General features: G+C 47.3%; 1 protein-coding gene across 3 annotated transcripts in view; it reads right to left on the bottom strand.

Annotated features, from left to right (window-relative positions):
* PMM2 (phosphomannomutase 2) overlaps positions 1-15,021 on the bottom strand; it is a 31,218-nt gene that overhangs the window by 9,121 nt on the left and 7,076 nt on the right. The window contains exons 2-7 of one of the 3 annotated variants that reach the window (XM_030300531.1): positions 9,766-9,877; positions 7,250-7,326; positions 6,478-6,569; positions 3,682-3,781; positions 3,500-3,575; positions 2,261-2,376 (exon numbers count right to left, since the gene is read on the bottom strand). In XM_030300531.1, coding sequence (XP_030156391.1) covers positions 2,261-2,376; positions 3,500-3,575; positions 3,682-3,781; positions 6,478-6,569; positions 7,250-7,326; positions 9,766-9,877 — 573 coding nt within the window. Of the gene's footprint in view, positions 1-1,751; positions 3,576-3,681; positions 3,782-6,477; positions 6,570-7,249; positions 7,327-9,765; positions 9,878-15,021 lie in introns of those variants that run through there. The other 2 variants (XM_030300530.1, XR_004343070.1) reach the window with 2 other exon arrangements.

Genomic DNA, 15,021 nt, shown 5'->3' with positions numbered 1-15,021 from the left:
CAAACTGGTGCAGCCACTCTGGAAAACAGCGTGGAGGTTCCTGAAAACATTAAAAACAGAACTACCCTATGACCCAGCAATTGTGCTACTAGGTATTTATCCAAGGGATACAGGTGTGCTGTTTCAAAGGGGCACATGCACCCCCATGTTTATAGCAGCACTTTCAACAATAGCCAAAATATGGGAAGAGCCCGAATGTCCATCGATGGATGAATGGATAAAGAAGATGTAGTGTGTGTGTGTATGTGTGTGTGTGTGTATATATATATATATATACACACACACACACACACATATACATATATATATATACACACACACATATATACATATATATATATATAAATAAAATGGAGTATTACTCAGCAATCAAAAAGAATGAAATCTTGCCATTTGCCACTATGTGGATGGAACTGGAGGGTATTATGCTAAGCGAAATTAGTCAGAGAAAGACAAATATATGACTTCACTCATATGAAGAATTTAAGATACAAAACAGATGAGCATAAAAGGAAGGAAGCAAAAATAATGTAACAGGGAAGGGGACAAAACATAAGAGCCTCTTAAATAAAGAGAACAAACAGTTGCTGGAGGGGCTGTGGGAGGGGGGATGGGCTAAATGGGTAAAGGGCACTAAGGAATCTACTCCTGAAATCACTTTTGAACTATATGATAACTTGGGTGTAAATTTAAAAAAGAATCGGGGGGGGGGGAACCTCTGTAAATAGTATCCACCTTTAAAAAGTAGATGAGATTAAAAACCAAGCACAGCAGCTCAACAGAACAGAAAATGAAGGGTTCCCGGTTATCTCAAGACCGGGGTTCCATTCAGCAAAGTCCCGATGCCTTGGATGGCCACTCCCACAGCACAAGCATCACTGCTAAGAAGAACCTGTCCGAACGGCTCTTTTTCCGGGCCGCACGGAGTGGCACCGAGCTGCACAGCTGCAGAGGCCCCCGGTCCCCCCTGAGATCCTGCGTGCAGTTTCGCGAGCCTGCTTTTTCCGAACACGTCGAAGTCAGAGACTTTTTTCCAAAGCCTGCATCCAAAGCACGTCACCAAAAGGAGAAGTCGTGAGCCACGCCTCTCTGTCCCTAAGAACCGGGCTAGAGGGCACAGCTGCCGACCAGCAGCACCACGTGGTTTGGGACCAGGAGAGCATCTTGCACAACCTGCACCCTGACGGAGGGGCAGCTCGTTGGACCGGAAAGCCCACAAGCCTAAACAGCAGGAGGTTTGTTCTGGTGCCACTGTCTCGGTCGTTAGCTGTGTGACACTCTGAGTCCCACTTTTATCATTTAGAAAGATGGACGCGAGACTGTGCTGCCCAGAATCACGCTGGAAAACTGTATGTGGGGGCCTTGCTGAAAAGGCAGGTAGGTCCATCCCAGAAAAACCTCAGCAGAGCAGCGAGTGTTCTGGACCTGGGGCCACAGGGATTAAGACCTCCACATATGCAGCATCTGTGAGGCGCTGGCTGGGTGCAGGATGGCCACAGAGCCCGAAACAGGACCTCTGCTATCAGGCAAGGGGACTCCCATAACCGGGCGGCACAGGGACACAGACAGGGGTTGAAAGGGAGGCGTCCATAGAGGGGGCTGGGGAGTGAACGGCCGGTGCTGAGCCTCCTCTTGGGCCTCTACACCTCTCTGACCTCCTCGAGGCCCACCTGTCCTGCTGCCACGGTGGCTCTGGGGAAACCCTCCTCCGTGCTGCTCCTGCCGGTGGTGGCCTTTGACTGCTCTCGGTCCTGATTTAGATTCAGTCCGGACCCGGGATTTCCCAGAGCCCCGGGTGGCTCACCGAAACCCCTGTGATGCCCAGCTGTAAACCATCCCTGGGGCTATTTCTTGAATTTCAGACGCATGAGAGTCCCTGTCTTCCTACCATTTAGGATTCCTGCCCCCAACTCATAACGCATGTCCCTGGCAGGAAAATGCAGTGGAAAAATGACAAAACCCAGGGCTTTGAAATGCACAAAGGATTGGACAGCGGCTCTGGGGCAGGTGTTCTGGAAGGCATGTGAAACGAGCAGTACTGAACTCAAAACCACTCAATTTCTGCCTCCATTGAGGTGTCCCGTGTCCGAGCACAAAGGGGAGGGCGGTTAATCACACCTCTCACATAGGACAGAAGTCGTCACCGAGTATGAGCTGGGTCAGCGCAGAAGGCGGAGGAGAGAAAAAAGCCTGTTTGTGCATTTCCCCTTTTCCAGCCAAAACCGAACAGTCGAACTCCAAAAAACACTTTGGTACTTACCGGCATGGTTTTGTCTCCGAAGAAATAGATGGTCTTATAGCCGTCTTTTTCCACATGTCCCAGGCAGTACCTCTTGTCCCATCCATCAGGAAAGACGTCAATGCTGATCTGGCCTCCTGTAGGGCCAGAAACACAAAAGCTAAAGGTAGAAAGGAGGTTAAGGGCCCGGCCCTGAAAAGAACGTGCTGTTTACTCAGCAGCAACTGGACGGCCAAGGTTGATTTTTACTACCCTTGTTTGCTACTTAGGGACAGGTTCTAATCATGCGACATGTTGTTTTCCCAACATGCTTTCACCTAAAATCTGCAAGCGAGACAAACTGCCAGCTCAGAACGAGGCACGCATCTGTGTTCAAGTGCTTCGCCAAGCGTGTGGGTCTGAATGAAGCAAGCAGGCGAAAGAACTGGTAACAGCTGCATTCAGCTGGGCCCGCCTCGAGCTTTAACAGTCGCTCGTTCTCGGTGGACAGTGCCCAGAAGCAGACGGCGTGTAGATCATCTTGCAGGAGAAAGGAAAAGCACGTGGAAGGGGATTGCAGGCAGTGTTGAGGGCAATGAAAGCCCAGTCAGACCTTTGTCAGGGAGACGAACAGCTCACACCTCAAGGATATTTAAAAAACCTACCCCTTCATCTATCAGACATAATCCCTTTGCAATTCCAGTTTTCCAAAAGCTGTACCCCTACAAGAGGTGGTAAAATGAGGGGGCTTTAAGTAATGACTCACGAGTGCCAGCAAATCGTTTCCTTAGTGCCTCTGATGGGCGTATCCTACCAAAAACCAAGGCGAAGACACCAGCGCCACAGGCAGAACTCTGTGTCAGACACCAGAAACGCTCGCACGCCAGTTTGCCCGTGTAGATAAAACCTGTGTGAGCTCAGACAAGTCCCGTTTCCTTCCAGGTCCTGGGTTTCTTGATTTGTAAAACCAACCCTACTGATCGCCAAGGTTCCCTGATACTCAAATATTACTATATTCCAGAATCTTCCCAGCCTCGCTCTATTTCGGGCCAAGGGGAAGGGTCCGGCCGAGTGAGAATTCATAACCAAACCCAGCAGCCTGGGCAAGCCGCCGTGAGGGCTGATCACACAGGAGCGGTTTTCTCCTTGTGGAAGGACGGCTCCCGAAATCCTCCCACCTGCCTTCAAACTGGGCACAGTCTAATTTTAAGAGCACGCTGGCCCACAGCAATCCCATGGGAAACATTACCCGCTCCTGAGGCCCGTCCGCATGCACGATACCTATGGAGAACGTGATGCCTTTTCCTGCAAACTCCTTCCGCAGATCTGCTACGAACTTCTGTCTTATGTTTTCTTTCTGAGAAAAACAGAGATACCGATTATCGGAGTGCAGTTTAGAAGGCACCCTTTAGCCGCTGGCCACGTGGCTGCACATCAGTCCAGGCGGGGTCAGGGGGACTCACCTTATCGAGTTCGTGAAACTCCATGCGTTCTTCTTGGCTGCAGCTTCTTCCAATGGGGGACACGTTTAACATCCCATTTCGGAACTCAATGAAAGTGCCTCTAGAGAAGACAGGGCCAGACATACGTTATACTTGGGCAATGTTATAGATGGATGAACGGGTGAGGAATTCTAGAAGGCAGAGGCTGGTGTAATCAACATTTCACAGGCTGTGCTTAGCCACATGGCAGGGCCACCAAGCCCAGAGGTGTGGCCAATCCCAGCTGAGATTAGATTTCAAAGATAGAGAATGTCACCATCGTTGGAAATATTTTATCCTGAGTATATGTTAAAATGACTATGTTCTAGATACACTGAGTTAAGTAAAACACGATTAAAATTAATTTCACTTGTTCCTTTGGTTTTTTTTTAAAGTGGCTACAGAAAACTTAAAATTGCACATGTGACTCATGTGATTTCTGCTGGACAGTGAATTTCACCGTTAATAAAGAGCTATGAAAATGATTACCATCTCTCAAGTCCCCCAAGGAGTCTGGAAATTCATGTATCAGATACCTTTGCTACCGACCCGTTGAACCCACTGATCTGACCAAGCAAACCTACGGGAAAATGCTCTGAGAACTGCCCAGTGAGCCTCAGTGATCACTAAGGAAACACGGGTCACCCGTGGCCAACTGCTATTAAATGGTTGTTTAGTAACTTTACTTTGAATAAAGATGTTTAAAAAACCCCATTTTCCCCCCCACCATGTTTCCAATTTCCATCTCAAGATAGTTTCTTAGAAAATCAAATACCCATGAGCTTTTATATTCTTAGGATGGAATTTAAGTGTTCTGTGACAAACTGTGCACTCTGAAATGACTTCCAGTTCTAAACAATGATGCCTGTGAACCTCTGACACCTTCTCCCCGGACCCTTTCCATTTTCTGTGCACAGCCCTGATCTCGAGGAACCAGCCACCTGAAAATCCCGGGGACACATGCCCAGTGTTGAGCAGAGGGCTGTTTCAAGGCCAGTGCTGCCTCCTGAGACCCTTTGTGACTCAGGGTGCCTCTCAGAGCCTCACAAAGGGGCTGAGGCAGTCCTTGTGGGTACCTCTAAGGGGTCCTGAGAAAATCAGATGGCCCAGGTTTTGTAAGCTGGGAAGCAATGAATACTCATCGCATAAAGTCAATGTGGCAAAATCTCATCACTGCATCCTTTCCCTGGCTGTGCTCAAACTGCACAGGAGGCAAATGACATAACCACACACGTGCATCTAAGATGCTTCCTCCAGCAGCCCTCCTGCCCCTCCCCCGCCACACATCCTGGAGCTGGTACAGACCAGCCTTGCACCTGTACCTGCTACATGTACCCTGGTGATCGTTCCCAGGGGTGACCCTAGAGCTGTGGGTCCTAAACGTCAAAGAGCTCAATGAGTTTTCCCCAACTCAAGGACACAGTATCCCTCTCATTCCCATGGAAGGGAGGCTGATGCATTTGAGAAAGGCTTCTGTTCTCAAAAGCCAGGATTACGGCACATTTTCTGGTGTTCGATTCCTCCCTGAAGATCTGGACTCCTGTACAGTCTTACTGCACCCACGTGACCCACATGGGGCATACAGCAGCGCTGATGCCAGGGGTGGGCAAATGCTGATCAACGTGGTCTCAGGCCTGCTCCCCAATCGAGGGGGCACCTCCTGCGTCAGTGGAATGACAGCTGTGCACGTGGGTCTCCCTCACTGGGATGACAACCCCTCTGAGGACAGGATTATGCCTTGTCCTTTCTTCTTTTTTAAGCCTCTCTTAATGCTTAACCCAAAGGAAAGCCTGAGTTGACCTGGGATACGTTATATTTCCACTTTCTACTATGGAAAATTGCCACGATACATAAAAGCATACAGAACAGGAAAACGAAGTCCCACGTGCCATTACCCAGCTGTGGCCAGGACTACCCTGGGCCCAGCCTGTCTCGTCCGTAGCCCCTTCTGGGAGATGTGAAAAGGGAAGGCCCTTGCCCCGAGTGGAGGTGCTGGGCAGGGGCACTGGCTTCATGGATTCTGGTGGTTTTGAGCAGTTCCCAAAGCACACGCCCTGAAATTCAGCTGCCGTTTAAAAAACGTTTCTCCCCCTCATCATCAAGGTGTTACGTATTAAGGGCAGAAAACTGAAAAGAAAATGAACATATTTCTAAGAAAACACCCATAACATCACCAAGAAACAGCCACTGTTAGCCTATGGGTTCATTTTCTGCCAGTGTTTTAACTGCGGGCATGTAACATTACTGTTGGTATTATTTAAAAATGGGAATGGAGGTGAGCACAGTATCCAGGGTGAGAGGTAAGTCCCCAAATCAGATGCTTGCCGAGGTCAGAACAAGGAGGGAAGGGGTGTGGGAAAGCCTGAGGGTGCGGGTGGGGGGAGTGTGGCTCAGCCGGCTCCCGCCGCGCAGGAGCGGGCCCCAGACACCACAGGAGCCGGAAGTGCAGGCACTTTAGCATGTGAGCTCGGGCGTCCAAATGACAGCAACTGATTCAGATTTTATTTCACACTGTGGACCGAGCAAACACGGCCGCGTGCGGGGTCTGGCTGGGCCCCCAGGTGACTCGCGCGTCCGGGAGCTGTTTCACAGGCCTTCCCCGCAGCCTCGGAAAACACCTGGTGTCAGATTTCCACCAGGTGCAGATGCCATCGTTTCCGTCCTCACTTCCGCTGGAAGGTCTCCAGCAGTTCCTTCCTAAGCACAGGGCCGGGGACTGACTTGGCACCATGGCCCCAAAGGGCACTAGTTCAGCCTGGCTGCCGAGAGCAAACCCACCTCTTTCGCGGGAGCTTAATTTTCGCAATGTAGCTCAGGCAGTAGTTGATTAAATCTTGGATCAGGGCCTCCCCCAGGTGACCCTGAATGTTCTAGACAAAGGAAATACGGGTTACTTGATTCAGAGACAGGCCATTTTCAAAATAACTTTCTCGCGAACCCGGGTCTTCAGCCACTACCGCTTGAGGGTCACGAGGCTGGTGTGGCGGCCAGGGTGACACACCCACGCTGCCTTTTTCCTTCTTTCCCGTATAAGCAAACCCCGAGGGGCTTTAATTGAAGCATGTTCTGTCTCGTTACTCAAGACTTTTGGACTCATTACCTTTCAAATGCTTCATGGAAGGCCCAAAGAGTACACTACTGCTGCTTTTATCCAATTAGAGTATCTACAGACGCTGACAGAGAATACTGTTGCTCCACTCTGGCCTTCTCTTATGTCTGAACAGACGATCTTATTACAAAGAGCTACATGGTGCCTCCAAAAATGCTTGTAGCAAGGGAGCCTGCCTTACTCTGTGCTATCACTAATGAAAATATTCGATTAGCTATCCTTAAAAAAACAATTACGAAAATTCAGTTAACCGTTTGGAATACGCGAGTCTCATGGTTCAACATGCAAGATACAAAAAACACGGGGTGGAGATTCATTCCTTCCCTGTGCCTCACCTCCCAGGTACATCTCCCCAGAAGCACTCAACATCAAATAATCAAATATCCTTTTAGAAAACATTTTAACAGTAGCATGTAGTTGTTTGCATTTTCAAGAATGTACCTGTTTACACAAGAGTTTCCCATCTTTGTATGCTACCAGGCCATTTTCTGGAAACACATAGTCATATTTTTCAACCACTGCAACCGAAACAAAAGAAAACAGCACGTGATGAACTGAAGGCTGTGTTTCTATTTCCCTTTTTTTTTTTTTAATGTTTGTTTATTTATTGAGAGAGAGCACTCGAATGCGCAGGGGAGGGGCAGAGAGAGAATCCCAAGCAGGCTCCATGCCGTCGGTACAGAGCCCGAAGATGGGCTCAAACTCACCAATGGTGAGATCATGACCTGAGCTGAAGCTAAGAGTCGGACGCTCAACTGACTGAGCCACTCCCACTTTTTTTTTTTTTTTTTACTTAAAGTAGGGTTCATGGCCAGTGTGGAGCCCAACATGGGACTTGAACTCACAACCCTGAGACCAAGACCTGAGCTGAGATCAAGAGTTGCACGCTTAACTGACTGAGCCAGCCAGGCACTCCTCTATTTCTTGACTAATACGCATCACCAATAAGATTGCTGAACTCTAGTAAGGACTGTAAAAGAATACCTCCTCATCACAGATTGGTCGAGTGGGGAAAGAGCTCCTCAAGTTTTTCTTTTTTTTTTTTTTAGAAGACTCTCAATTACAAACACAAAAGACGGTGGCCAGGCTAGAGACTGGACATGTGGTGGGCCCTCTTACACCTCTGCCTTCAGCCCCCTCTTATGTACACGGGAAGATGGGCGTCCGTGACAGCCCTCAAGCCTCACTGTGGATCCGCATCACTGGGGTGGCAATGGAAATGCGCAGATTCCCAGGATCTGCTCACATTTATTTATTGACAGTTTACTTGAGAAAGAGAGAGAAAGAAAGAGAGAGAGAGTACATGCATACGCTAGGCAGAGAGAGAGGGACAAAGAGAATCAGTCCCAACCAGGCTCTATGCTGACAGCGGAGCTTGATCCTACGAAGATCCCATGACAGGATTAGCTGAGCCAAAATCAAGAGTTGGGCACTCAACTGACTGAGCCACCCAGGTGCCCCCGTTCTCAGGCTTTCTGATTACAAATATGCAGGAGCGAGGCTAAAATCAGATTGTTTTTTAAAAAAAGGTCTTTGGGTGATTCTTACAAGCAGTCAGATTTGGAGACCACTCGTGCAAATCTAAATGGGCCCTCAAACTTCAGGTGCTTGTTAAAGTGCGGATTCCTACGTACCATGAGTTGGGTGGGGCCCTCACATCTGTATTTTAACAAGTTCCCCAGTGATTCTGATACGGCTGGACTGTCAACTTTCTCCAGCTTGTGGATGTTTTGATTCTGATGCTTTGACCTACAGTCTTTGAAATATACAGACAGGGCCCTACCCTGACACAAAACCTCTTCCAGCCTGTGGTTTAAAATCTGGCCAGAGGCAGAAAGGGCCATCAGGGCCAGGTAACAGGATTTCTGGGGATTAATGTGCCCCTGTTAAATTGTTTACAGGCTTTCTAAGTAAGGCATCTACAGGAAAAATTAAGTATAAGCAGAACAGGGTTTTAAAGAGAACGCACAGATTATACTTACAGTGACTGAGCCTGTAAATATAGCTTACACAGATGTTGACTGTAAGATATTACAGCCAAAATGCTTGCTCTCAACTGGGGGTGATTTTGCCCCCTCGACGACATTTGGCAATGTCTGGAGACATTTCTGGTTGTCACACTGGGGGTGGAGGGGCTACTGGCATTAAGCAGGTGGAGGCCCAGATGCCGCTGAACACCCTACAATGCACAGGACAGCCCTCGACAAGAGAGAAGGACCTGGCCCAAATGTCAACAGTGCCCAAAAGACGATCAATTCATCTAGCTCTCCAACCTCTATTTCTTACAGGCCAGGCACCCTAGAGACACGAGCTGCAAGATGAATAATCCACAGTCCTAGTCTTCAAGAAAAACAGACAAGCGGCCAGTTTCCAACAAGCATGGAGTGTGGCACTAGGAGGGTTGTGCATTAGGCCATCCGGGGGGAGCAGCCGAAATACGATTCCCAGGCCCCACGGACCTCAGAGTCTCCAGTGAAGGGGCCAATAAGTATGCCCGGCTTCCTGGGGTCCTGTGCTGGAGAGTCTGGTTCAAAAGAAGGGGAGCTGCCTGGGTGACTCATGAATAGGGAACTCTGGGAAACACCGTGTTAGGGCAACGGACGGCCCCCACACCCAGAGGGCACCTCAACCGCCGTGTGAGAAGGACGGTCAGGAGACAGGGTCTGAGCGGAGCTGGGAGAGTGGACGGGGACAACATAAGCATCCTGGGCAGTGACACAGACACTGGAAGTTCTGGGGAAACGCCCCACGTGTCTGAGTACCAAGAGGTCCACCACCGACTCCAGAAATTTACTTATGGGATTAAAAACGGGAAAGAGAAAGCAGAGAGAATGATCCCCCCAACAAGGAAGCATGTGGGGAGGAGGCCTCGGGCCGGTGACACTTAACAGACAGGCCCTAACTGCCTCCTAAGAAGTTAATCTTCTACCGAAAGCAATCAGCAATGTCGACGTTACCGTCACTTCCCAGCTGCTCCCGCACTTTCTCAAAGTCGGACCCGCCCACCACTCCAATCTTGATCTTCCGTCTCAGGTTTTGGAGAAAGCCGTCCATTTCCTCGGTGATTTTCTACATTTCAAGAAGGAAAATAAAAAGTCGTGAGCGGTAAAGTGATCAGGAGACGAAACCTGGAGGGACACAATCCTTCCGTTCATACAAACCAATTCAGGCTCTAGGTCTGTAGACGAGTCCAAGTACATCAGCTTTTCACCAGAAGAGACCTGTTAACGTTTACTTACTTTTACCTAAAACACACAAGTAATACATAAACAGCCGGTGTGTGCTGTTCTGGCTAGTCCTCTCTGCAATTTCTACGCTTGTTTATATGCAGAAAAATAAATAGGTCTTGTTTTTGGAAACGCGAGTGGACCCATTCTAAGTCCTGTGCAATGACTCGCTTTTTCAGCCTTAAGTGGTGATTTTTCCAAGCCAATGGACACGGACTAGCGCACTTCCTGCAAATGTTACCCTGCGCTCTACTTACGAATGTAGGTGGCTGATTTGAACGCAAAATAACACAACACAAAGAGGACGTTGAGAACTGATTTGTTACAACTCCACAAAACCAAAGCAAAAACAAAAGCCATGAGAGTAAGATCACTAGATTTTTTTAGTCTCTCCTAAAAGAAAAGCTCCTATCTATAAACAGTGGTCACGACAGTATAATTTTATGCTCGTTAAAATCCAAACTGTGCACTAATTCAAAAGAAATTAGAAAGTCACATGAAAAGACATCTCTGTTAAGACAAATCACAATTAAGTTTTAAAAGTTATGTTGTTGGGGCGCCTGGGTGGCGCAGTCGGTTGAGCGTCCGACTTCAGCCAGGTCACGATCTTGCGGTCCGTGAGTTCGAGCCCCGCGTCGGGCTCTGGGCTGATGGCTCGGAGCCTGGAGCCTGTTTCCGATTCTGTGTCTCCCTCTCTCTCTGCCCCTCCCCCGTTCATGCTCTGTCTCTCTCTGTCCCAAAAATAAATAAACGTTGAAAAAAAAAAAATTAAAAGTTATGTTGTTAAGGGCTCCTGGATGGCTCAGTTGGTTAAGCTTCTGACTTTGGCTCAGGTCATGATCTCGTACTTTGTGAGTTCGAGCCCCGCATCGGGCTCTGTGCTGACAGCTCAGAGTCTGGAGCCCGTTTTGGATTCTGTGTCTCCTCTCTCTCTGCCCCTCCCCTACTTGTGTTCTGTCTCTATCAAAAATAAATAAATGCAAAAAAATAAAATAAAAAAGTTATTTTGTTATTTTCTGTCAATCTGAATTGTACATTCACATGGGTATTTTTATTTTTATTTTTTTAAATAAACTCTGCCCCCAACATGGGGCTAGAACTCATGACCCCAAGATTAAGAGTTGCCAGGCGCCCCTCACAGTTCTATCTTTAGAAATGAAGTTACCAGAAATTAAAAACAAAAACAAAAATGACCTAAATTCAGTACATAAACATCTGGAATTCCATCTTCTCTTTTTCTTAAAAACAAAACAAAACAAACTGGTTTAGAGTAATCCACGCATAGGATTAACCAAATTGCACAGAGGGCTTGTAACAGAGTCTTTTCTGTATCTTCAGGGGAATCTTGATGTGGCACACAAAATGTAGAACTGCACTGGTGGCCTCTGTGAGTCAGTGACTGTGAAATGGGTCCTAGACCCCCCCCCCCCCCACCGGGCCAACTGGCTTACTCTCACCTGAGGTCAGAATGGCAGGAAGTGGGGGAAGAAGACTCCCTGGATTGCAAAATACTAAAAATGCAATACTTCTGGGCGCCTCACTGGTTCAGTCGGTTAAGTGTCCGACTTCGGTTCAGATCGTGATCTCGCGGTTCTTGGGTTCGAGCCCCATGTTGGGCTTTGTGCTGACAGCTCGGAGCCTGGAGTCTGCTTCAGGTTCTGTGCCTCCCTTTCTCTCTGCCCCTCCCCAGCTCATGCTCTGTCTCTGTCTCTCAAAAATAAATAAATGTTAAAATAAATTTTTAAAATATGCAATACTTCCATCTTCAAACAGAAGCCCGAAGCTGCAATTTATGTGATCTTAACCCCTGTGCACAGTGATGAGCTCCAAGGCACTGTGGCCATCAGACATGTGTCTGCAATGTGAATGGGTTGTAGAAGGCACCCTTTCACTTCCAAGTGGCAGCAAATATTTTTTTGACAGGAAATAAGACCCAGCTGCTTGTGAACACAACAGGCATCTCAATTACCCATTGTAGGAGACATCTTTAGAGCAAAATAATCACACACCAAAGTTGTTGTGATGTTCCTAAATAACTCTTGTGTTGACAATTACAAGGAATTCTTTATAAATCACCCAGGACAAAATAAACAGAGAACGATTCAAAAGCTTGAGATTAAGGCCAAAGACTGTTAAAAATTCACCTTCTGACTACTAGGTATTTATTCAAGGGATACAAGGTGTGCTGTTTCGAAGGGACACATGCACCCCAATGTTTACAGCAGCACTATCAACAATAGCCAAAGTATGGAAAGAGCCCAAACATCCATCGATGGATGAATGGATAAAAAAGATGTGGTATATTTATACGATGGAGTATTACTCGGCAATCAAAAAGAGTGGTATCTTGCCATTTGCAACTATGTGGACGGAACTGGAGGCTATTATGCTAAGTGAAATTAGTCAGAGAAAGACAAATATCATATGACTTCACTCATACGAGGGCTTTAAGATACAAAACAGATGAATATAAGGGAAGGGAAGCAAAAATAATATAAAAACAGGAAGGGGGACAAAACAGAAGAGACTCTTAAAAATGGAGAACAAAGAGAGGGTTGCTGGAGGGGCTGTGGGAGGGGGGAGGGGCTGAATGGCTAAGGGGCATGAAGGAATCTACTCCCGAAATCATTGTTGCACTACATGGTAACTAACTTGGATGTAAATTAAAAAAAGAAAAATTAAAAAAGAAAAATAAATAAAAATTAATAAAAAAAATTCACCTTTTGAAAAAACCAACTATGAGAGACTTTTTTTGGGGACAAGAAAGGAAAACCGACGGCAGCAAAGAGGACTCAGCAAAATAGGGCGCAGGGGACAGCACCGACCTGCTGCCTAGTTCTGCAAGGTACGACAGCAACACAGCGATATCCATTCGTTTGTGGAGTGCCTGTGGCCACCGCAACACAGTCGATTAGTTGTGACAGAGACCACATGGCCTGCAGAGTCTCAACGAGTTATTTACCATCTGGCCTTGTGCAGAAAAACATCTGCCAACTGCTGGACTAGGGCATTACATAAGATGAGGGAACTGGTGATAATTTTCCCAGGTGTGACGATGGCCCCTGTGGTCACCACAGATGTCCTCAAGAGATGCAGGCTGAAAAATTTAGTGGTGAAGCACCATGATGACTATGGCTTAAGGAGTGGTACAGCGCGGAATAAAAAAGTAGAGAGACAGCTGATGTCAATCAGTGCTGAATTTAAGTGGTGGGGATATGGCTGTATACTAGTTTTTCAGTGGTCCTGGTGCCTGAATGTTTTCTGACACACAGCTGGGAAACAACTGTTTCCCATCCAGGCTTGTGCCTCCCTTCTTTTCACAGACTTTTATTCTGAGTCTCAACTGTTTTTGTTTTTATGTTTAGTTCTTTTTTCTTTTCTTTTTAATTTTTTTTTTTTAACATTTATTTTTGAGACAGATAGAGACAGAGCATGAGCAGGTGAGGGTCAGAGAGAGAGGGAGACACAGAATCCGAAACAGGCTCCAGGCTCTGAGCTGTCAGCCCAGAGCCCGATGCGGGGCTCGAACTCACGGACCGCGAGATCATGACCTGAGCTGAAGTTGGATGCCCAACCGACTGAGCCACCCAGGCGCCCCAGTTCTTTTCTCAAATAAAAAAAAAATTATTTATTTCGAGAGAGACAGCGTGAGTGGGAGAGGGGCAGAGAGAGAGGGAGAGGAGAGAGAACCCCAAGCAGGGTCTGCACTGTCAGTACAGAGCCCGATGCAGGGCTTGAACTCATGACACCGTGAGATCATGACCTCAGCTGAAACCGAGAGTTAGATGCTTACCGACTGAGCCACCCAGGTGCCCCTCAACTGTTTTTAGATGGCGTGGCAGTTCTTAGGAAAGTATTCAGCCCAAGAAGATTCTACTTAAACAGTGACACGTGCAAGGCTCTGGACTCCATTCGAACTAGATTTTACCTGTTTGCATCATATCGTCCTTTAGCAGCTGCAAGATAACCTATTCTGCTTCCGGATTGTAATGTGCTTATCAGTGTTGGAGAATATATGTATTGAGGAAGGGAAAGGTTGTATAATGAATAGATCTGTTGGTAAAGTATATTTGCTTTTACCTGGAGCACCCAGCACACAGAAACAATTTTCTTTTAAATTAACACTTTTTTTTCTTCAGTGTTAAAATTGTTTGCTGCCAAGAATATCATATTTCAGGTATTTTAAGGGAATACGTTGTGGGTTTCTTTGCTACTTCATACTGCACGCTTATCTATCCTGATTCCTTCTGGGAGTCAGAAGCACCTTCCGGAATGGCAGAACCAGGAGCCAGAACAGCATCCATCTTACCGCAGCGGCAGAAAATGGGAAACTTAGCAAAGAACAATGCCCAGTAGCCCAGAAACTTGTACCAGATTTGCTGTGACAAATTGCGATCATGGTTTCACTGAATCTCAGTTTCCTTTATTTAAAAAATTTTTTTTTTCAACGTTTATTTATTTTTGGGACAGAGAGAGACAGAGCATGAACGGGGGAGGGGCAGAGAGAGAGGGAGACACAGAATCGGAAACAGGCTCCAGGCTCCGAGCCATCAGCCCAGAGCCCGACGCGGGGCTCGAACTCACAGACTGCGAGATCGTGACCTGGCTGAAGTCGGACGCTCAACCGACTGCGCCACCCAGGCGCCCCAGTTTCCTTTATTTAAAACGGTAACAAAAATTATCCTATTTGGAGGGTGCCTGGGTGACTCAGTCAGTTGGGTGTCTGACTTGATTTCAGCTCATATCAGGATCCCAGAGTTGTGGGATCGAGCCCCCATCAGGTTCCACAGTAAGCAGGGAGCCTGCTTAAGATTCTTTCTCTTTCCCTCTGCCCCTCTCCCTGGCTCATGCTCTTTCTCAAAAAAAGAAAAAAAAATCCTACTTGGGTAAAAGAGGGAGACGGCTTGAGAGGGAGAAGGTTCTAAAAAGGTTTGGAATGTGAACCACAGACCATTACAGCCAATGGGCCAAATGGAGCAGTTGTTT

Source organism: Lynx canadensis, chromosome E3, assembly GCF_007474595.2.
Source record: "Lynx canadensis isolate LIC74 chromosome E3, mLynCan4.pri.v2, whole genome shotgun sequence".
Classification (NCBI taxonomy): domain Eukaryota; kingdom Metazoa; phylum Chordata; class Mammalia; order Carnivora; family Felidae; genus Lynx; species Lynx canadensis.
Note: the sequence above shows the minus strand (reverse complement) of the source record. Positions and strands in the feature narration are given on the sequence as shown.